Below are 23,488 nucleotides of genomic sequence, written 5' to 3' on the forward strand. Positions count from 1 at the left end.
TTCAGACCATCTCCTAACAATCTGCTCAAGAAGCATCTCTACATCAAGCAAAAATGGATTCATGAAACCACCAAAGGGACTGGGGAAAATGGGAGGGAGTGGTGGAGCTTACTGTAGAGAGGGCATAGCCCTGTCCTCCTGGTGTTCTCTGAGTGGCCACACCTACCTGGATGCTTCTGCTTGGGAAATCTCAACTCTGCAAGGCTGAGTGGTGCCAGCAGAAAGGTGGTTCCAAACTATCCAAGTTAGCCTGGCTCTTCTCTGAGCTTTAGTAGGGAAGAAAACTCAGTTCAGTCAAGTGCACCAAAGTAAATATTTATTTGGGACAGAATCCTTAAGCCAGTACATTTCCTTTCAAATTTATTTACATACTGTGTTGTTCTCAAGAAGCATTTAAAGTGATTTTAATGGATACATAATATATTCGGATATATAAATTAGATGTAGGCAAAAAAAAAAAAGCAAGAAGAAAACAAGGGACAGGCATAAGTTTGGTGCAAAACTGCTTCTTAGTGATTTTCTACACTTACATAAATAACCCATGAGAAGAGAGTACATCACTGTGCCATCTCTGACTTGACCCTCGGGTCAAGCTGGATCATTCCAGCACTCAGGACTGGGAATGGGTGCAGCAAGGTGGACTCCTAACATGGAGATATGCTATAGAGATAGAGACAAGTTCCCATGGAAATTTCCATATTCAATAAATTTCCTGCACCTGAAGCATGTTTGATTTCTTCTTAAAGATTCCTGAATTCTCACTTTGAGAATGGCCATAGTTCTGAGCTCTGTCACCTAGTTGAAGACTCAGGCTACTAAGTTCCTGAGAGATCACATACCAGTTAGGGTCCAAGACAAGTCAGACACTCTAAATGTGCAGAGTGTGAGCCAAGGCTAACACGACAGTCATTAAGTCCTCCAACTCTTGTTTTTAGTATTTTTCTATTTTGTTCTCAGAATCTAAGCCAAAACTATAAGATAGGGACTTGCAGTGTCCCTCCTGAGTCAGCTGGAAATCTGGGAGATGCTGATGATGCAAGGGAGCTGAGAAGTAGCCAAAGAAGTAGTGCTGTACCCGGTGGCTAAATGACCACACTCCTTCCACTATGGGAGCTGCCTCTCTCCTGGGGGATAGAACACAAAAGAATCCGGTCAGCTGGAATCTATTGTCTATGCACACAACATACAGGGTGCACTTGATTTGGGTGCAAATCCTAGGTGAGTGGTGGATGCTGGGGCAGCATAACTGAATCTAAAAAATACTTCTTGACTCCTCATGAAGCCAGTCTCTTCCCCAGGCTTAGGCTTCTCTTCTTTCATATAGAGCCTCCCTCAAATACCTTTAATGTTTGAAAATTTCTTACAGTCTCATTCACTTTGCCTCCTGCTGATTTTAACACCTTCAAGTCTCCCTTAGACTGAAAAAAAGTACCCTGTCCATTCATCAGCCCACCTCCCTACCATTTGTTCATGAAGACATGGCCCAGTTCTTCTTTTCCTATTCATAGTGTCCTGAACCATTCCTTCTCAGCCCTTTTCTAAAAAGTTGAGCTTCATACCTTAGTATTTCTCTCAAGTTATTTTTCAAAGATCATTATCTCTTTCTGACCAAACTCATGCCTTTTCTTCAGAAGTTAGTACACTTGATCTTTCGGCTTTTTCAACTTGTTCTGTGAGGGCAAGGACTGTCTATATTTCTCATATTTCTCTAACTATGTATCGTAGGGGATCATTTCTAAGTTTTCAATATCTGTAGCTGTAGTCCATGAAAGTGACCTTTCTTATCCTATTTGAAATGGCAAAACAAGGTACCTGTCCCAAACATAGTTAAATGCATTGTATATGTATATACATTCATGTTACTATAAAAAAATGTGTTTATCAGGAAAGTGAGTTTTAGGGGGCATGGCTTCTAATCAAAATGCTATGGGATGAATATTCTCTGATACAAAGGAAGGGAACGAAAGGGGACAAAAGGAACTTATGCAGGGCTTGGTGAAGGAAAACCTAGACATGATCAAGGAATAGGCATTGTATTAAAAGTAGAAGACTAAGTATACTGAGCAAAAAAAAAATTTTATTAAATCAAGTCAAGAAAAATGAAAAATCTTGGATTCTCTACCGAAAGTTTGAGTTTAACTTGGAGAAGAAGGAATGCAGTAGTTTTCTCTTGTATTAGAACAGGTAGGTATAGACCAAGTGTGCAACAAACCAGAAATGTCTTGGGAAGCCCTTTCTTGTAGGGCAAGATTGGAAAGAAAGATAATCCATCTGAAGGAGGCCAAGAACACAGGGGCAACCCAGTCTGAAACTATAGGAGTTTAAAACTTGATATTACAGTTTCTTATATTTCTGAGGTTGCAGCCTTTGATAGAATGAAAAAAACACCAGACTTGAGGTCAGATCTCTGCTGGAATCCCGATTCTGTAGTCAAGTGGGAGATTCCTCAGCATAAGTCCCATTTTCTCGTGGGCACTCTGCAGAGAACAGTTCTTACCTATTTTGGATGGAAGCCCTTGTTCCTCGGTATCTATTTGTTAAACATTCTTCTTCACAGAGAAGGTTCCGTGTAAGCCAAAAGGTTTTTTGATTAATGCATACTGCTCTGAATATTTAATAAAGTATTTTTAATAAGTATTTCATAAAAAGTTATGGCAAAGCTGTAACTGCTGAAAGCTTGATTTAAGAAAATGGTGACAACATTTATTAACTCAAGGAGCAATCAGAAACTTTGTTATACATAATCAAGGATTGCCATCTAGTGGCCCAATTGTATTATAAGTTCTGAAGTTAACTGCAAGTTCTGAAAACTTCAGAGGTTAGGAAAGTGTGTGGGAAGTGTCCAGTCCCACCGAGGAGAGCAGCAAAAAGTAAGATTTTGGCCCTGGAGACTTTTGCTTCACTGGAGGCATCAAAATTCAAACTATAAACAAAAAACACTGTGCCCTTCAAACCAACCAATCTAAAGCCAGCCATGGCCCTGGGTCTGTAGTCACTCAGAATATGAGCAGACAGTGGAATGTAATAAAGTGATAACTCTTTGGGAGATAAGCTTAGAGAAATCCAAAACAATGAAGGCTTTCAAAATTATCTTGAGTGAAATCTTTGCGTCTCATGAGCAACTTTACAATAGGAAATTTGGTTTGCTTGTGGTAGAATTAGTGGTGTGTACATCTTAATGATAAAGGAAGCTGTGATACTTTCAGAAAATGAGGAAGAAATAAAGTTACCAGGAAGAAATATAGCAGGAAAACATCATTGCCCCAAATGATTCTTATTTCTTTCAAATGAGGCAGCATGAAGTTGCTGAAAGGGTAAAGGCTTGAGAGTCAGAGGGCTATCCATGCTGAAATTCTGGCTTCACTGCCTATTGGCTTTGTGACTTCGAGCATGATACCCGATCTCACTGAGCCTCACCTGTTGTTGCAAAGATTAAATAAATAAGGTTTGGAAAAGGCTTACCCCAATGTCTGGAACATAACTGGTATTCCTTTTACCCTCTTCTCACTTACAAGAAACCACATAATTTCACTTAAAGAGAAGAAAATGAAGAAAAACTTCAAAGAAGATAGGGTTTGGATTTGGGGCCCAAAACTGTCCTTCAAATAACATTCTTCTCTGTTAAAATGAAGATAAGAGACAGTTTAGTCCCTCTCTGACTAAAGTAGCAGCAGTTGTCCTGGCTTTAACTGGTTCCAGGTGTTCTTTCAGGATGCAATTTTCTTATTGGTAACATAGAAGAAAGAGTTGGATCCACTATAAAATGAAGATAACAGTACAAACCTCATAGGTGTTGTGAGAGTTAAATGGGATATGGCATCAATGTCCATAGTTAGGTACCATTTAGTAAGAATACTACTAAGTTTCGTTGTTGCTGGTTTTTGCCTCTCTCCTGGGACATCTGTTGAGGAAGGCCATTATTTTAGAATTGCCTGCAGGCCTTTGCTACCTTCCTCATGAATTACTCTCTCACCAAGGCTCTATTCTAGAAAGGTTAGCACTATAGTTCCCATAAGGTGCCTGTTTCTTTGCATACTCCATGCCTGTGATTAGTTTTTAAACCAAACACAGCAGAACTTGCATTTTCAAATATCCTTGGAAGTATATGGGAGACTAAAATTCTTCCTACAATATTCTCTACTCTGGGAACTTCCCTCAGAGCCTACTACATATCCCTTTATCTCAAAGGAAGCAAAACAGAAAAGGATTTTGGTCAAATAGAGAAATAGATTTTCATTTAAGTTGGCTCTGAAGGCAGTTCATGAATATTTGTGACTGATGGCAGCATAACTTTGCAAAGTGACATAAGGGAATACCATTGTTTCAGTATATCAATTATAAAATGGTTTTTTAAGTCACATCTTTAAAAAAAATTTAAGGCCTAAAAGGCCTATAATCCCTCTTTGTGCCCCTTTTAGGCTAGTAATCTATGACTGGCACCCATTAGCCCCTTGCCTGTTTCAGAACCCCAAAGTTTTGACCCATATTTGAGATATGAGGTTTTTTGTTTTGTTTTTAATCAGTTTAAGGATTCTTTCTGGGGGTCTCACAGTACCTCATCCTCGAATACAAGGCCTTGCACACTGACTTGCAGCCCCCAAAAGTGGCACAAAAGTCCTCTGTCAGGCTGTACGGTCTAATTTGGGGTATGGAAATAGGTTCACTAAATAAAGGCAGGCAGCTATGACAGGAAGTAAAGCCTTAGCCACGAAACCTGCATTTAAGTCTTAGCTCCACTGCGCACAGGCGCTGAATTATTCTGAGCCTCGTTCCTTCGTCTGTGAAATGGGGGAACCCTGCCTCACGAGACTGTGAGGAGGGCTGGTCTGGGATGAGGAGGGCTGGTCTGGGATGAGAAGGCCCTTCTTTAAGCATCAAGCATTGAGCCCTCCTCCACCCTCTGCACACACTGGGCCCCTTTTAGCTCTGACAAGAGGTCTCACCATGCCCACCAGGCAAGCTCAAGGAGGAGATACCCTCATCGGTGGCACGTGGGGTGGCCTGTGTCAGCTGGGGCCAACCCCCGCTCTGCCCACACCCGACCCTCAGCAGGATGCCCCAGGCTCACCGAGCGCCTCTCCACACTCCCTTTTTTCCTGCCATTCTTGCCTGGCATGACATCCAGTGACCGGTAGCTGGGTGGCTTCTCCTCAGGCCAGTTTGAGGAGTATGAGCTGCGGCGGCGGTGGTTTCCCCAGCTCTGGGGCCGCCTCTCCTTCTCATCTTCCTCAGAGCTCCAGGAACTGAGGCCAGAAGGCAAGGGAGGGGAATAGCTGCGGTGCCTGCGCCTCGGGTGCCTCTGGGCATTCTCCCGGGGACTGGGCCTGCGAGGTCGGTCTGGAGAGCGGCTCCGGAGAGGTGGGTGGTCGGGCCGCCAGCGGGCCTCGCTTGATGAGGGGCCGTCACTGAGGCTGTCCCTGTCTGACCAGGGCGCAGGTGACCCGTGCAGCCAGGAGCGGTGGTGCCTTCCCCTCTGAAGTCGGTTCAGCTCCCGTCCCTCCAATGCCCAGCGGTTAGGCTCCCAGTCCTGAAGCTCCTGGTGGAAATCAGAGTAGTGGGCCTGCCTTCTCCTCTCCCTCGGATCCCAGGGTCCGGGGGGAACTGGGGTGAGCCACTCCTGGCGGGAGGAGTTGCCGGTCCTCCGTGAGGATGGCAGGTCTCTGATCAGTGGGGGCAGGTGGATGATTCTGCGCTCCACAACCTCAGAGCCCAGGGAGGACAGCATGCTGCAGGCTTGGCCAGATATGGCTTTAAGGTCAGGGGGCAGAGGCTGGGCTGGATTGAGGTTCCGCAGCTCTTTCTCCAAATACTCTAAGACACCATTGGCGATGGGAGGGTGAGCAGCGGTCTGGGTCATTGGCATCTGTGGGAGGCTGGATCGCAGGGACAAATCTGAAAAGAAACAAGGATCAGAACATGCAGAACTGCTGGCCCAAAACATGCTCCTCAGAACCAGGGCACCAAAATGCCACATTAATCAGCTTGCATCCATCCCGTCCCCATCCTCAATCACAGATACCCACTATATTGGCCACTAAGGCCCCGATATAGCCCTTGCACCTACCCCTGCCCTCTGCCCTCTCCCACCCCAAATCTCTGGCAAGGTTTACCTCGCTGCAGCAGCGGGTTCATTGGATAAGATGAAACCTGGGAGCTCCTGTCCGCCCCCCAGTATAGGGGTTTTTCCATCATCTGAGGGCCTAAGGCCCGAGCCTGCTTCAGGTAGCGGTGGCGGGCCAGGGCTGCAGGGGAAAAAGGAGAAATGCAGACCCTCAGCCAGGACAAGCCCCACACCCCCCACTTCACTTCTCTCTACCCAGCAGCCTTGCTAAGAGGCCAGTTTCTAATCTATCTTGCATAGAAGTCAGAGTTAAAGGGGCAGTAACCCATCGGTCATCTGGCAAGGAGCTGGGAATGTACGCCAGGAAAGTATACCTATAATACCTGCCTTCCCAGCCTTGAAAACATTGCATCATCTTCCCATTCCCAGGTTCACCTAAGATGTAGGTAGATACATGGATATTAGTAGGCCATGAAATCTCAGGTCCCAGGCCAACAAGGCCTTCAGCCACAGGCCAAATATAGAAGATGCAGATGCAAAGGACTTGGAGGGGGCTGCCAGAGAAGCTCAGGGCTCCCTGCTCAGAGTAGAAAAGGAAAACAAACAAAAAAGGATGTAGGTGCTGAGGTCAATGGGCAGAACTATGGTAAAGGGAAGGAGACGGAAGAACCACCAGCCCTTGCGGGGAGGAACTAGTGAGAGGGAGGCAAGAGATGTAAAAAGCTGAAGTAGATCACAGTAGATCCTTTCAACTCTTCTCCTTGTCTCAATAAGTGTTGGGATTTTCCCTAAGTAGGGGGAATCTCTAAGGGGTGCAGCGAATGCAGAGAATGGAGAAAGGAAATACCATCTCCTTTCAGGACAAAGAAAATCATGTAAAAAAGCAGCACAAGGAACCCATACACGTGTCACTGCGGTACCCCAGGAGCAGCTAGTGTGAAGCACACAGTCCTCTCCCCTCCTCCCCTGTGAGTGCAAATTAAAAACAAAAGCATTTGTTGGTTTTGTTCGTGAATTTCTGTTTTGAGGTAACTGTCTCCCAAGGTCTCTGTCTATCCATGCATGCAGGAAATGTACTTGTATGTTTCAGGGCAGGAAGTGCCTGCCTCAGCCCCTGGCTTGACACTTTCACCTCCTCCTGCATTCCTCAAGCCCTGTGGCCACCTCTATAGCAGCAGGGCTCTGCCTCTCTGAGGCTTCTTCCTGGCGCAATAAGAGGACAAAAGACAGGTATTCTGGCCCCTACTGCAAAGGGTCGGGGATTTGCTGAGGCCAACAGCTGAGTGGCCATCTGGACCCGGTGGCTCTGGTGTGAAACACACTTTAGCACAAGTGGTTGCAGCTGAGCCCTCAGAAATGTCTGGAGCTGCAGCCCTGACAGGGCATCACGGCCTAGCCTGGAGGAAAGCAGATGCAAACTTAGAGCAGCTCACCCAGCTGCCACACCTTCAGGTGGCCAGCACTCCAGACCCTCCACGTGCTCAGCACCTTCCTCGCCCTCTTGCTAACCGATGCCTCCCCAGCTCCCTTCATGTGCCACCATCCGCACACATAATGCCCTGCTTACTTCGCATGTGTCAGTCACTTTACCTAAGCTAACTAATCCTCAGAGCAATCTCTTGATGTGGGAATTAGATGAAGAAGCTGGGTGCACAGAGGTTGGCTTCCCAGTTCAAGGTCCCATAGCTGGTGATGGACAGAGGTTCCTCTCTGATGCCCAAGCCTGTGCTCTTTCCGCCAAATCACTGAGTCCCCAGGCTCTCCTATATTTCTGTGATGAAGCAAAGCAAAGCAAAACAAAACAAAACAAAACACACCTTCCACAGTGGTAACTTCTTGCTTTGTTTCTTTCCAACTTGGCTCCACACTTCAAAACCCACTCCAGACTAGTCTCTGCCTCTAAGGCCTGGGGCATCTGACTCCACTGGGAACAACCCTACTTGCTCCCCACCCCTCTAACTGAATCCTGGCCACTTCCTTCCCCTACTCCCCCAATTCCATAGTAGACAAAGGGAAAGTTGGGCTTACTCCTTGTCCCCCAAACGACTTTTTTTTTTTAACAAACGAGACCCTCTGCACAGATAACTCCCTAGAGACCCTTCCAGAGCTTCTATTAGCTTTCCTGTCAAATTTTCCATACTCCAGAGATTAACCCACCTGCTCTCTTCTTAGTTGCCACACCCTTTTCCCCAGGGCCCCGCCTTTCCCTGATGTAATGGAACTGTTGAGATGGGCGTGGAAAACATAGCCTCTGAGCTTCTCCCTGGCCCTCTCGTTCCATGGGGATGTCAGGGTTTTCTGCTGTTCACCTAGTAGGGAATCAGGCAATAAAAGAAGAGACATGGAGAAAGTAGCTAAGCCTCAAAAGACTCCTAATAAGCTATCTCTGAACCTCAGTGGAGTAAAGTCTGCCTTGATCATGTTAAGGAGCTAGTTAAAAATACAGATTCCTGGATCCCACTCTCAGATACTGTCCTTCGGTCTAGTGCAAAGCAAGTGCAAATTGTGTTTTTGACAAGCTCCTTAATACGAGTGCAGGACGCCCAACTGGAATTGACTATTGAGGATTCTCAACAACCTTTTGAGAACTATGGTCCTCAGGGTTAAGTTTCCTTAAATACGAGCTTTGAGGGTCAGATGGACTTCAGCATGAATGAGCGAATTTCCAGGGCCTCTGGGCCCAGGCTCCTTCTCTGTGAGCTAAGGACAGAAATACCTATTTCATAAACTTGTGAGGTTAAATGAAGCAATAGTACACGTGCCATGCCTAATAGATGACAATCAAGAGACTGTCATAATAAATTATTGTAATTAAGTCCCTTCTTTTGCCTTAGATCCCATAGGAAACAAAAGTACACATTTGGAGACTAGACCACCAAAGGCCTATTTATCTTCATTTCTGAGGAAAACCCAGGGCATATTCTTTAAGACGTCTCTCCCGTGACAGGAATGGCACAGCACCTCCCCCTCCTCCAGAGCCCCGGGCCTCTCCTTGCCTGCAGCCAGCATCACCCGTGGTGCCTGAAACTTGCCTGTAACTGCTTCCCATCCCTCACCAGCCCCTCTCCACTCTTACAGAGCTCATCCTCTACCCTCTTTCGACCCATCGTCACACAGTCCTTTCACCTTTTCCCATACTACCAGTCCCCTCTAACTTGACTGGCTAGTCATTTCAGTGACATCCTTTGGAACTTCCTAGAATCCCGTGCCCTTGAACTCTTACTATTTTGGCTTTCGCTTCTGGCCCCGTGCTGCTAGTGCTGACTGCAAAGCCAGGCAACTGACCTCACTCAAATAGCGCTCCCCAACATGGCTTCCCTTGACTGATCTATCGAGCCCACTTCCCTCCTCTAGAACAGTTTAAACATTCCCCATTTCTCATGTCTTCCCCTCCCCGTGAACTCTCGGCTGATGCCATCATCTTGGTTGAGGGAGAGAAACCAGCCCCGGGCATGGAATCAAGAGACCTATGTCTAGTCCCGGATTTGCCACCAACAAGCTGTGTGTGACTGTGCTGAAGTCTTTCTAGGCCTTACTTCCCTCAGCTGTGAGGGGGATGGGGAGGTGAGTGACATAGATCAGAGATTCCCAGTGTGGCCTGTGGCCTACTACAGGGTATGCTTAGAGGTTCTGTGGGGAAGATGGCCAGTAATCGATCTAGTGTTCAGCTTCAAGAACTTTCATCTTTAAGTTCCACTGTGGGTCGTTTACCAGTACTAAGTGAATTATCAAGGGTTACTAAAATTTGCTGTCATTCTCATTTTTCTCCTCCCTGGTTCTAGTAACTCACTGGAAAGTGGGACCAAGTTAGGGAGGTGGGCTGTGGTCAGAGAAGGTCAAGAAGCACTGACATCATTCTCAAGCTCCCTTCTGCCTCTAGACTTTTGATTTGCTGAAATCGAGACAGGTTGGTATGAGATTCCCTCAGCTTCCTGCCTTATACTTGGACCATCCCCCACATTTGAATGATTTTCTCTCTCCAGATGTCAGGCTGCCCTTCCTTTCCTTTCTAAAAGTAGTCCTCCTTCCTTCATACGCCTGATGTCACTCCTGTTGCATCTGCTCAGTGATCATCTCACTTCATAAGGCTTCACTTTACTCATTTCCTACTGGCCTTGGTTCTTTGCCTACAAATACGCTTGGGGTTATCTTATTCTAACCAACAATCACACACACCCCTTTCCTCATTCAAGAGCTCTCCGTAACAACTTCTGCCCCCTCCATGTACTCTCTTCTTGTCATCAAAATTCTCAGGACAGTCAGCCACAGTAACTCCCTCTGAAAGTGACCTCATTTGCTCCAGTCTAGGGATCTTTACTTGTGGCCTGCATTTCTTTATGTTACCAGTTCTTCTGAATGAACTCTAACCACTTAGGAGAAACCACTCTCCCCAAGAATCTGTTTATCAGCTTACTGAAACAGTGGATACATTTATCATTTGTGTTGGTCTCATCCCCAGGCCTGCCTGTTTTTCATGCTCCACGGACCTAGGGATTCTAAGAAGGCATCTTGGGAGTGATTTTTCTCATCTCTTCTTGCATATTACTACTCCGGTGACAGTGACTTCTCCACGGCATCTCTCCCAGAGGCTCTTGAAAGGTAAGGAGATCCACAGCCCAATATGGAGTTCTCTGCTATTTTTCCTCTCTTTAAGGAGGTCATTGTATCTCTGCCAAGCCCACTGTGATCTCCACATAGAGGCTGTGGCAGCTTCTACTGTGTGAAATTCAGGCACTCATAAGTCAAATGAACCTGGATTCAATACCATACTGTCAATGCCACTTACTAGCTGTGACCACTCTGACCTTCAGTCCCCTCATCTGTTAAGTAGTGATGATATAGCCTTCTAGGGTTGTGAGGATTCATACAGGGAAATACATGCAAAGGGCCTACGCATGGCAGACTTCCAATAAAAGTTAGTTCTCTTTTCCTGTAAGACAACAACCCCGAAACACAGGACTGAAACCAGATGCAGGCCATTGACCTTCTTGACATTGTAGATTAAGTTTTGTTTCTATTTTAAGAGGTAATTCCTTATCTTTTCTTTTAAAAAATTTCTGTTCAAATGATCCAAACTGATAAGAATGATAAGAGTGATTATCTCTGAGTGCTCAGATTAGTCTTTACATTTTCCTGAATTTCTCAAATTTTCTACAATGTAATACGTTACTTATATCATCAGGGAAAAATGTTATTTTAAGAACACAAAACTCCTGGGGTGCCTGGGTGGCTCAGTCATTAAGTGTCTGCCTGCAGCTCAGGTCATGATCCCAGGGTCGTGGGATCCAGCCCCGCATCGGGCTCCTGCTCCGCAGGAAGTTTGCTTCTCCCTCTCCCACTCCCCCTGCTTGTGTTCCCTCTCTCACTATCTCTCTTTCTGTCAAATAAATAAATAAAATCTTAAAAAAAAAAAGAACACAAAATTCCTTCCATTTAAAGCTGTTGATCCCACTCCATCTATTTATTAAGAAAAGATTTTTTTAGAATAATTTTCTACAAAAAAGATTGGCATTCCACAGCCAAATTTTTTAGGACATGTCATAATTCTGTTTTAAAAGGTCAAATTTCAGCCAGAAGAAAGATCACATTAAAAGCAAGGTCTTCTGCTCTCTCTCTCCTTCATGAAACCTTCTTCCTTCATCTAAAAAGAGGTTCTCAAATTGTGGCCCACAGATCAGCAGCATCACATCACTTGAGAACTTTTTGGGCATACAAATTCTCAGGCCTACCGAAAACCAATTAAATCAGAAACTCTGGAGGTGGAGCCAGCAACTGAGTTTTAACAAGCCCTAGGTGATTCTTCAGTTTAAGAACCACTGCTTTAAAAACTCTCTCCTCTATCTGTTCTTTTCAAGTCATCTCCAAGGGGTGGCTTCCTCTCTCACTGCTACATTCAAACCACCCACTCCAGCCACTCCATGTCGGAGCAAGGTGAGTGCTCAGCAAATACTGAAGCACAGGCCACTGAGGAAATGCCATCAGTAGGCAGAACCACTGGAAGGAGGCCTTAAGCAGGCTAGGATGTAGACAGGCAGAAGTCTTCCCCCTTGGGTCTACAACTTCCTGGAGCATCATTTTCTGGGTGAGCCTGTGATGGGAGAAGGGCACAGAGGAGACACTGGAAGGACCCAAGGTGTTGACCTGGTGTGTGAAGCTGGTCTACTTGGGACAGCAGTCTGCAGCATCACCCCCTCCCACTGCTCGTCCGTCCGCTCTCACCTTCCTCAGGGCAGCAGCAGCGGGCAGGGCAGCAGGGGCAGCGGATGTAGCAGCAGCAATGCTGAGGACAGCTCTGGCACCAGCACACCCCGATCAGCAGGACCAGGAGGAGGGCTCCCAGAATGATGAAGATCACTGTCAGCCAGTCTGCAGCGGAGACGCCAAGAGCAAGCTAACGAAACATGCCGGCAGAATGCTTCCAGGTCTAACCTCCTAGAGGTCTAATAAATACAGCTCTTGATCTATAGGTTACGTTAATCAATATAGTGGCAAAAAAAAAAAAAAGTTTAGCTTTGGTAAGGGACCTTCAGAGGTTGGCAATCCAGCAATAACCTGGGCTTGCTTGCTTCTGTTGTTGTTGTTGTGGTGTTGTGTTGTTTTGTTTTTCTGTGTGTAAAAGTGTCACAGTGATGGGGTGGCTAAAGAGAAAGCTCCAGCAGCACTTACGCAGGACAATGAGCTTCACCTCCTTATCTGGGTCTCCTGATGTGTCCCCGGGAGCCTCAATGGTGCAATAATATACTCCATGGTCCCACCACATCACTTCATTAATCACCAGATCTGCTCCTGCAGGGAGGGAGGGAGAAAGTGCCAGGGGTTAAAGGAGAGGGCCCTGGTTTCTGACCTGTGGCTTAAAGACCCAGCACTGTCCTTCCACATCCTAAGAGGGCCCCTCGTAGTGCAGAGGAAAGCCTCAAGCCCTTTCATTGAGACCCTCCTCTTTCCCCAAACAGTACAATGATGGTAGAACTGACCATTCATTGAGCCCTACCAGGTATCCTGAAAGGATTTTGGACATCAGCTCATTTCACTCCCACCACAGCTCTCTGAGTGGGTGAGGTACACACTACACTGTCCCCCAGGGATATAACTTTCTCTCACAGTCATATAACTTTTGGTCATGGATGTGGTCATCCAGAACAAAGCCACTATTTCCTATCCTCTCTTAAAGGTGGACATGGACACACAACTCCATTTTGGTGGACAGAATGCAAGCAGAAGGGTCACATGATGGCTCCCAGGAACTTTCCTAAAACATTTTGGGAATATTTTTGTCCTTCTCTTCTTCTTTTCTTTTACTCTGTTATCTGGAGAGCAAATGTGATGGCTGCTGTCTTGGACCGTGAGGAAGAAAAAGACTTTCTTGGTGAGCTGGAGCTTGGGCCTATTCCTGAGGACTTAATGGAACAGAGCCACCACACTAATTTTGGACTATCTACCTCCAAATTTGTACATGAGAAGAAATAAACTTCTTTATTGTTTAGTCACTAATATTTTGGGCTTTTGCTTACTCACAAACTCGATACCATCCTGATACAGTAAGTATGCTTATTAGCTGCATTTCAGATGAGGAAACCAAGACTCTGGGAGGCTAAGAAACTGGCCTAAGAACAGAGAAATAATGAGTAGCAGAGGTAGGTTCAAATCCATGTCTCTCTGCTGCAACGCTGGTGCTCTTCACCACTAAGTTCTAATGTCCTTTCCTAAGCGGGTGGAAAACTCCACAGCCTGGGTTCCTCACCAGCTGTGAACGGATCCCTCTGGATCTTAGAGGGACAATTTAGAAGATGAAGTTGAATAAGCAAGGATGAAATGCCCATATTTTAAGGGTAAATGTTACTCGATGTTCAAGAAAGGAATTTCAGTTTTCATGAGCACCAAGCGCTGGGCTACCTCATTAAGATAAATGAATGGTATGTTCAAGTTTAGTAAATGCAACAAATTTTCACTGAAGACCTTGTGTGGGTCCAGCTCTATGTCAGACCCTGAGGAAGATCTGCAGAGGAACAAGACTCATCTCTGTCCTAAAAGGGCTTAAAGTCCAGTCAGGGGCATCAGGACAGCCTCCACATCCCTGCTATTTCATCCACAGTAGAGTGCCAGGGGACATCTTCAAATTCCTTTTTAAAAACCCTTAGCATTATAGACTTGCTCCTGCTTACTTAGCAGTCCCATCTATAATTCTTCATTATGTTTGTTAAAAAATATTTATTGAGGAAATGAAACAAAAATGCAAGGTCATGCACCACTGGAGCTAACTTCAACTTCTGTTTCCTTCTCTTTCTACGTCAATCTCTACGATTTTTTTCCTACCCATGATTTTCCAAACACACTACCTTTCCCAGAAAGAAGCTTACCCCAGAGGTGGAAGAATGGTGAAAACGCTTTGGAGGAAATTCTCTCTTAATGTTAATGTGCATTAAAAATCTGCCCCAATTTTTATTAGAGACAAAGATTTTTTTTAGGGATATCACAGTAATGAGGACATTCAGATATGTTGATATTTTAAATAATCCAAGAACTGACTTGACATGGTCATCTCAAAATGATGCACACACAGGCCTAAAGTGTCAGAAAACAAGGGCTTCAGGAAGTCATGACAAGTATGGAGGTAGAAATAAAAACCAAGGGGAAATACTGCTTTCCCATGGGTGTAAGGGAGAAACAGAGTTTGATCCAAGGGTGACTGGGAGTAGAGATAGTGGATGGTATTACTCAGAATTAGAAAAAGAGAAAAGTGGGGACTGTCACCTGTGGGGACTTTCATCCTTCAAAAACTATAAAGGAGGCTTGCCAGTTGAAGAGAGTTTAAACTTTGGAGTCAGATGAGGGCTAATTCTGCAGGCTCTGGGAAAAGGAGAACCACCCTGAATCTTTGAGAATGTAGCTAGAGACCAGAAAAGGATAGATGTTCCTTAAGGCCGAGAGTTTAAGGGCTGGCTTGGGGGAATCAGAGATCGCATGTAAAAGAACCAGACTTAACTATTACAGCCAAAGTATTATACAAAAATTTGGAAGCAAATATTAAATTGGCTCCCTTTAAATGATCTACCTTTAAATGGTCATAGAGCATTCACTGATTTCCTCACATTGTTGCTACAGGTACCGAGTGGCCTGCTTCACGTATTCTCCCTTCTTTTTCCCCTTTTAATCAGTAAATATTTATTTAACACTGCATGTGAAGCTCACTGAAACAGGCTCTGAATTTTGTGCCAATAACCCATCACGGTCCTCCTGGATTACAAGATAGGAATGTGGGGCGCTAGCCCATCCATCCAAAAGTGCCCTCAGTGATCGTAACTAAAGTTCACTGCACATTTAATATTTGCTAAGTGCTTTATGCATATCATCTCACTTAATCCTGAAGACTCTCCAGGAGATGGGTAGTACTACGGCAAGTCTCATTTTGTAGAAATTGAGGCTAAAAAATTGAAGGGACTTGCCCAAGTTCACATACCCTATAAGTGCAGAATGGGGACACACACCCGAGTCTGAGGGCTCCAACCACCAGTCCCTGTACTAGGCACAAAGAATAAGTATGCTTTACACATAGCTCTTAGATAACACATTTGATATTTACTTCAGTGTACAGACACAGAGACCATTATGTCCACCTTTCAGATGAGGTAACAGAGGCCAGGGAAAACATCTGCTACTGGTCCAAGAGCTAGCAGGTGGAAGCAGCAGGACACCCAGCCAGGTCTTTAGATTCTAAGGCTAATGCTCTTTCCTCTACCAATGGGCAATGATGGTCTACCTGGTAGCCATCTACTTGGAAGCCCTTTAGACATGTACAACAGGAGTGGCCAGAGGGAAACTCAGGGGCCTGGGGTTCATGCAGGCCCTGAGAGCAATTTATGGGAGGGAGCGAACAAGCCTGAGCCACACCTCAGCCATGAAAAAGCAAAAGAAACCACCCACTCCCAGACCTTTAGCCAAAGCTGTAGGACATCTTCTCATCTAGAGACCAACTTCCAGGGGAGTGACTTCAGATGGTGGTAACAGCATTCTATGTATCTGGCACTTTCCTCAAACAAACACAAAACCAAAAAAAAAAAAAGAAAAGAAAGAAAAAGAAAGAAAAGAAAAAGGAAAATCCCCACAATGACTCAGCCAGGCCCAGGCCCGGTGTCTGCACCTCTTGCCGCCCCCAGATCCCTGCCGCCTTCCCCTGCACTCACGGTTCTGGATGGTGATCTTGCGCTGCCGGTAATCCACCCCCAGCACGGGCTCATTCTGCCCCCGCCTCTGAGCCACAATGCGAACCTCCCGCTGGCTGTCGCTGCAGTCATTGGATGGGTCCTGGCCCAGGGATAAAGCCGCCTGATAAGCTGAGGAAAAAGGACACAGCCAGGTGTGGAAGGACACAGCGATGGGAATTCCCACGGAGAAAGGCGCCCTTACTGTTCCCTGGAGCAGGGAAGCAGGGAAGCTTCTCATTTTTATTCTGAGCTCATGTGTCTACTAGGAATCTTGCTAAACATGAAGATTCTGATTCTGTGGGTCTGGAGTGAGAATCTGAGAGTCTGCATTTCAGAAGAACTCCCACGTGATACTAATGAACCTCTGAGCAGTAAGATCCAAACCCCTCTCAAAGGTCACCATTTCCAAATCCTGGCTCCATGCTCCTGTCTCCCATTCCAACTACCCTTGCTTCATTTTTGGTCACCCCAGATTCTGCTCCTATAGGGCTCATCCACCTGCCCTTATAATACATTTGCTGGTGGCAAATGCTTACTACCCTGGCCTTTCCTCCCTTCCGACTTTATCTGAAGAGTAACCCCCTGGAAATCATGCCTTGATTCAGAGATGTGTCTTTTGGGGACTATGCCAGGTTCTGTGGGTGACTCAGACATTCAGGTATCGGGGTTCATACTGTAAGACATTAGTCAAGGCTAAAAGAGGTAAAGCTGATGCCTCCCCCTTTTTCCTCACCTCTGGAAGCTAACTTCCTTCCTACAAAGACGGTGTCTACTTGTACTCTCAAAATCTCTACAAGGGTAATTGTCCAGGGCTGACGGTGAGGATCTGGGTTCCTTTGTTCCTTGAGAGAGGTAGAGGTAGACAGCTAAAAAGAGCTTTGGTTCCAGGGAGGAGAGCTGACATGAGTGGGGCGGCTGCTACTGAGAGGTAGAACTTGGCTAAGTGTGTGTGTGTGTTGGAGGGGGGGGGGCATTGTGCAGCACTGAGAATGTTTTCCCCGGGGGCAGTGGGCTCTCGCTCACTGGGAGAGTTTCCTTGGCCACTAGGAAGGCTGGCCACAAAGGGGAGTGTGGCAGTGGGTGGTGGGGTGGGGGATGTTCACAAACAGCCACTCCTCAGGGTCCTGGGGGATGTAGGAGGCTTCTTGTCCACCTTCTCAGGTGGTAAGGGGAATGGAGGCGGACTGCATACTCATCTCAGTGCGCCGGCATGCAACCAGGAATGGACCAGGAGGCAGGACTGGCACTGCCTTTTAAAAAACTTAATGTCTGAGCTACCTACATCTTTTTAGAACAAGGTAGGACATAAATCTTAAAATAAAATAGTATGTGACCTCAAATAAGTTACTTCATCTGTCTGGGTTGTTTATTTATCTATAAAATGAGGGGACTGCATTAAGTGACCTTTGTGACTCCCTCTCAGAAGGATTTGTGGTCCTATGCCCTGATGGCCATGCTTCACAGAGGGACGTGGGCTGAAGGAGGAGGGACTCACATGCAGAGTAGTAGTCAAAGATGGGGTCCTTGCAGAAGGACTTGAAGCGCCACGTCACCACGACATCCTGGAGCTGGGCAGAGGTGGTGTAGTCACATTTGAGGACAATGGAGGCAAACAGGGTGACATAGCGCTCTGTGTGCTGGACCGTCACCAGCAAGGACAGGCACCCTGCAGCCAAGAGCAAGAGACAATGCTGAAGGCACACTATGTCTCTGGGAGGTGACCTACTTCTATTCATGGGGTAATAAAAGCAATGCAAATAAGCAAACACACTGGCTGACTAGTTGGGAGCTGGCAGGCAGAGTGGGAGGCAAAGACCACACAGACACCCCGGGAGAAATGGGGGAGAGAAAAAGCAAGGATGACTCATGAGGATCTCGTGATCCATTGACAGCATTAACATATCCAACAACAATAAAGAAACTATATTAAAAGAAGGCCTATGGACAAAGGACTGATTTCCAAGATCTATAAAGAACTTCTCAAACTCAGCACCCAAAAAACAATCAAGTCAAAAAATGGGCAGAAGACATGAACAGACACTTCTCCAAAGAAGACATACAAATGGCTAACAGACACATGACAAAATGTTCACCATCATTAGCCATCAGGGAAATTCAAATCAAAACTACATTGAGATACCATTTTATACCAGTTAGAATGGCAAAAATTGACAAGGCAAGAAACAACAAATGTTGGAAAGGTTGTGGAAAAAGGGGAACCCTCTTACACTGTTGGTGGGAATACAAGTTGGTACAGCCACTTTGGAACACAGTGTGGAGGTGCCTCAAAAAATTAAAAATAGGGCTACCCTATGATCCAGCAATTGCACTCCTAGATATTTACCCCAAAGACACAAATGTAGTGAAAAGAAGGGCCGTATGCACCCCAATGTTCATAGCAGCAATGTCCACAATAGCCAAACTGTGGAAAAAGCCAAGATGCCCTTCAACAGACGAATGGATAACGAAGATGTGGTCCATATATACAATGGAATATGACTCAGCCATCAGAAATGATGAATACCCAACTTTTACATCAACATGGATGGGACTGGAGGAGATGATGCTAAGTGAAATAAGTCAAGCAGAGAAAGTCAATTATCCTATGGTTTCACTTATTTGTGGAACCTAAGGAATAGCAGGGAGGACATTAGGAGAAGGAAGGGAAAAATGAAGGGGGGGAATCGGAGAGAGAGATGAACCGTGAGAGACTATAGACTCTGAGAAAGAAACTGAGGGTTTCAGAGGGGAGGGGGTGGGGGGATGGGTTAGCCAGGTGATGGGTAGTAAGGAGGGCACGTACTGCATGGAGCACTGGGTGTTATACGAAAACAATGGATCGTGGATCACCACATCAAAAACTAATGATGTATTGTATGGTGACTAACATAACAATAAAATTAAATTAAATTTAAAAAAATAAGTAAAATTAAAAGGGGGAAAGGAAAAAGAAGGTCATATAGTGAGCTTGCCAATACACGTATATATTTTTTCATGTTACTTTCTTTTAAAATGTTTCCCCACTTCTTCAGGGAAGTTCAACAGGCCTACGAGGCCAATCAGGTCTGCCTTCAGCCTTTCTCTGCTGCCTCATCTCCCTTATAGGCCCACCTCACACTCAGGGTGTCAGCCACCCTGAACTTGCTCCATTCCTTCCCTTGGCAGGATCACCATCTTCTCCAGGTCTTCCCACGTGTGGGCCTCTTGGCTGGAGCACTCTCCCGGAGCACCAGCCACCACACTCTTCCCTTCATGAGGCTAATTACTATGTATTCCTTAGGTCTTCAGCAGCACCCTCACCTCCTCCAGAAGCCTTCTCTGACTGCAAATCTGGGAGAGGGGTCTCCCGTGTTTTCCCAAAGTGCCTCTTCCCCGAGGCAGGACATTTCACATGCCTTGGTGATGGCCAGTTAACTGCAGGCTCTGAGAAAGCTGGCCGAGTCTGTCTCTGACTCACCGTTAAAGCACAACCTCATACTGTACTTGTCACCTCCTTGGCACCCAACAAATGTTTGTTGAATAAATAATGGAATGAATGACCAAGAATCCATTAACAGTAGAAACTGGCAGTACAGGTGGTCAACATGAGCATAAAATAAATAAAAATGATCAGACTGTGACAAATTTTATTAAGAAAGACTTGAGGGTGCCTGGGTGGCTCAGTTGGTTGAGCGACTGCCTTCAGCTCAGGTCGTGATCCTGGAGTCCTAAGATCGAGCCCCACGTCAGGCTCCCTGCTCAGCACAGAGTCTGCTTCTCCCTCTGACCCTTCCCCGTCTCATGCTCTCTCTCTCTCTCTCTCTCTCTCTCAAATAAATGAATAAAATCTTTAAAAAAAAAAAGACTTGAAGAAATTAAGAATTTTTCTTCTCTTTTTTAAGGCTCCTTCTCCCTAGCCTCCAAAGCTACAAACACACAGCTCCAGGTCTGCCTTGATGAGGAACCTAGTGGCACAGAAAGTCAGGTGGCACTTTGGCATAGTCAGAGGTCCACACATAACCAACACCTTAGAATGTTCCTATGTCAAGATGGTCTTTAGGCCAAGTTACAGGGGATCTTCTCATGGGAGGTTTAGCGTAGAATAATAGTACTCAAACTTGAGCATGCGCCACCAAGAGGACTTGTAATGGCCCAGATCACTTTCAGAAGGAGTTTCTGATTCAGGAGGACTTGGGTGGGGCCCAAGAACTTAACATTTCTACAAGTTTCCAGGAGAAGGTGATACTAACTGCTCTGGGTACCATGCTTTGAGAACCACCGGTGTGGACAAACAGGCTTTGGACGCTGATACAACTGGGTTCAAATAAAACTTCACTATTTATTTGGACGTTGTACAAGCTATTTACTGAGTTGTTGTTTTTTTTTTCTTTTCTCCCAGCTAGGACTGCAGATTATGATACTACTAACCTCATCAGGTCCGTGAAAGGATGTAATGAGATCATTCACTTCTGGCAATTGGCATGGTGCCTGGTACGTACGCTGTTGTGTTAGTGTCAGGGTCTGAGTCTGAGTCTCTTTCCTTCCTCCTTTCCTCTATGATGAAGGCCAAAAAGAAAGGGGTTCAAGCGGGGGTTCTCTCCAAGGGAGTTCTCAGGTGGAACAGCCTCATTTTGACTGAGATACACTCACCAACACAAAAATTCAGCCGCCACCCTCACCCTTTACAAAATAGCTGGGTGGGCCTGGCTCGAAGACCACAGCCACATGGTTCTGGATCCTGCCTCATCTTCAGGACACAGCCCTCATAAGACAGTAAGCTGTGATTATGATGAGCACATGCACCCACTTTTCTCACGTCCACAGAGAAAGATCAGGGCGCTGCTCAGGACAGGTCCTGGCCCCCAGAAATGACCCAAACTGTCTCCGGGCTGAAATGAGGATGTGCCTGTGGCAGGCATGCTGAAGAGAGGGTCTGCAGAAATACGGGGGAGACCTGTGGGTGGGGAAGACTTCATGAAAAAAGAAATATAAACTGGGCCCTAACACTGAAGTAGGATTAAGATTACACATGAAAAATAGGAAGAAGGCAGAGAAACTCATAGTTTCAAGAAAGAAGAAAAGAGACAGATTCAGCCCTTATCAGGAAGGGGCAGTTACTTGGGGAGCCTGGAAGGAACCAACCCCTGGCTTTATGGGAAACAGAGGGATCAATAAGGAAGGACTGGTGGTAGTGACTGGGGGTGGGGAGACCGGGTGGAGCTTAAATCTCACTGAAGCATCTATTTCTAGTTAATGGGTAATCACTGAAGACTTTTCTGTAGAGTAATAGGGTAAAGATTTTTTTTTTAAGGAAGACTGTTGACTTCCTCATCCAGTTGTAAAGATCATCATTTTGAAAATGAGCCTTGAGTAGTTTGGGGGGGGGAGGGGAAACTGTGTCTCTGCCCACTATAAGATTCCTGGAAATTAGTCCAATCAGAATGGAAGAGCCGGTGACTAGCATCTCAAGCTTAACGTGGATTGTTTTGTAATCTGCTTTATTATTTTTGCCTCTCCACTCTCACCATCCCCCTTGCTTTTTTCCAGAACTGACCTGAAACAGACCTTGGAGCTTCCGCCCAACATAGCTTTAACCGAAGAGAAGTCACTACAGGTAAGCTTTTGACAATGACAAGGATGGCAATGTCAACACTGGCTTATTCTGCTCAGCAAATATATGGATTAGAATAGAGATTAAAACACCTATTTATGGTCTAAACAAAATCCTATATTCACACCATACTTTCAAATATTGTCTTTTACACACTAAATATGACCCCTGGGAGTAGACAATCGGCCATTTTGCACACCACAAATCTGAGACTGGAAAAGATGAGTGGCTTGTCTGTGGTTATTCATTTTCTAAGGAGGTCAGAGTCAAGATTCCACCCCTGAGCAGTGCTCTCGCCACTCTGCCCAGTTATTCTCTAAATAAAAGAAAATGTTTGGTACTCATTAGCCTGCAAACAATCGGAGTGGGGAGCCAGGCGACAACTGGCATCAGTCACTCTGGTACTGTGATTAACAACCTACATGTTCTTCATTTTGCTGAACGGCAGTTCGACATAAATAGCAATTTATTCAAAGGGCGCTAGTTAACATTATTTGTGTAGAGGAGGGAGGGCAAGTTTGCTGGGAGTCAGAGAAAGGAATGTGGTTGGAGCTAGGAGTTGCTCCGGGGGGAGCTTTGAAGATTGCTGAATCTGACACTCTGAGCGAGGGGAATGGGGACAAGGATGGTCACCTTCATCACCAAGTCCTCCCTTAGCAACCCCTCCACGAATGCCTTTATTATGGCCAATACACCCCTGCAGTGACACGACTCACCTTTACCAACGCCAGCACTGGCTTTGCCACCTGGGTGCTATTCTTTCATCCTTCTCTTTGATTTCATCCCTTCGGTGAATTCCAAGCCTCGAAATATGTCAGGTTCCCATGATTTTGACCCTACTGAGCTTACTCACACGTTCTCCAGGGGTCTGCTGGCCCCACAGCAACCTGCCCAGCTCTCAGACCTTCACCCCTGGCCTTCCACAAGAAGAGCAGGGAAGAGTCCCAGGACAAAAAGTACCGAGCAACCAGCAAACCTCTCTCCCCTTAGCTCAGCTGTTGCTCTGAATCTCAGTATCTACTGTGTGCCAGGTGATATACACACCCTGTCTCTAAACCTCACAAAACCCCTGGGGGTGGGAACAGTCCTACTCATATACATGGGCAAAGGTTTAGAGACTATAATAAGCCAAGCCCTCCCAGCTTCAGAATATGGTTTTGCTGGAGTTTTGGTTTTGCACGTTTGGGTAAACATGATCTCTCCCACGCAGGCAAGCCTGACTTTCAAAGTGGAAGTCTGGTGCTAGACTCACAAAGCAGGAGGAGTTTCCAGATTGGGAGGAGGCCAGCCCATCTCAAAGGCAAAAGTCTCCCATCCTTCTTGCCCTTTAGCCCTGGACTTCTCGGTAAAACCAACCACATTGTGCATGCGCACGATTAGGCAGGTAAAGTTTTCAGGGAGAGACTAAGAACAACAGAATGTGAGCTGAAAAGAGGAACAGATTCCAAAAGGTCCTTTTGGATCTGTGCTCTTTAAACTGTCTTCAAATTCTTATCTTTCCTTTCTATTATTTTTTGAGGCGGGGGAGCGGCAGAGGGAGAAGGAGAAAGACAATCTTAAAGCTCGGGGCTCAATCTCACAACCCTGAGATCATGACCTGAACTGACATCAAGAGTCTGATACTTAACTGACTGA

The 23,488-nt window shown here is 45.8% G+C and overlaps 1 protein-coding gene across 1 annotated transcript; it reads right to left on the reverse strand.

The window, feature by feature from the left end:
• Positions 1-514: 514 nt before the first annotated feature.
• Positions 515-23,221, reverse strand: ILDR1 (immunoglobulin like domain containing receptor 1). The gene is made up of 9 exons (XM_088022934.1): positions 23,106-23,221; positions 17,759-17,991; positions 16,243-16,392; positions 12,728-12,847; positions 12,281-12,427; positions 6,111-6,242; positions 5,376-5,892; positions 5,069-5,318; positions 515-1,124 (listed from the first exon to the last, which is right to left on the reverse strand). Exons 1-9 carry the CDS (start codon positions 23,219-23,221, stop codon positions 1,083-1,085), a joined length of 1,707 nt encoding a protein of 568 aa, XP_087879060.1. The 3' UTR covers positions 515-1,082.
• Positions 23,222-23,488: the final 267 nt, after the last annotated feature.

The sequence above is a fragment of the Eumetopias jubatus genome, unplaced genomic scaffold, assembly GCF_037043125.1.
Source record: "Eumetopias jubatus isolate StellerSeaLion01/CBP00866 unplaced genomic scaffold, mEumJub1_p1.0 scaffold_1, whole genome shotgun sequence".
NCBI lineage: Eukaryota > Metazoa > Chordata > Mammalia > Carnivora > Otariidae > Eumetopias > Eumetopias jubatus.

What these genes read in the sequence shown, in the direction of transcription:
- ILDR1 (XM_088022934.1), bottom strand. Translation starts at nt 23,221, where the DNA reads ATGCACAATGTGGTTGGTTTTACCGAGAAGTCCAGGGCTAAAGGGCAA. An exon ending in GGTGAAGCTCATTGTCCTGC is followed by an intron (nt 12,428 to 12,727) that starts GTAAGTGCTGCT and finishes TCTCCGCTGCAG; the next exon opens with ACTGGCTGACAGTGATCTTC. An exon ending in GAACCCGCTGCTGCAGCGAG is followed by an intron (nt 5,893 to 6,110) that starts GTAAACCTTGCC and finishes GTTTCTTTTCAG; the next exon opens with ATTTGTCCCTGCGATCCAGC.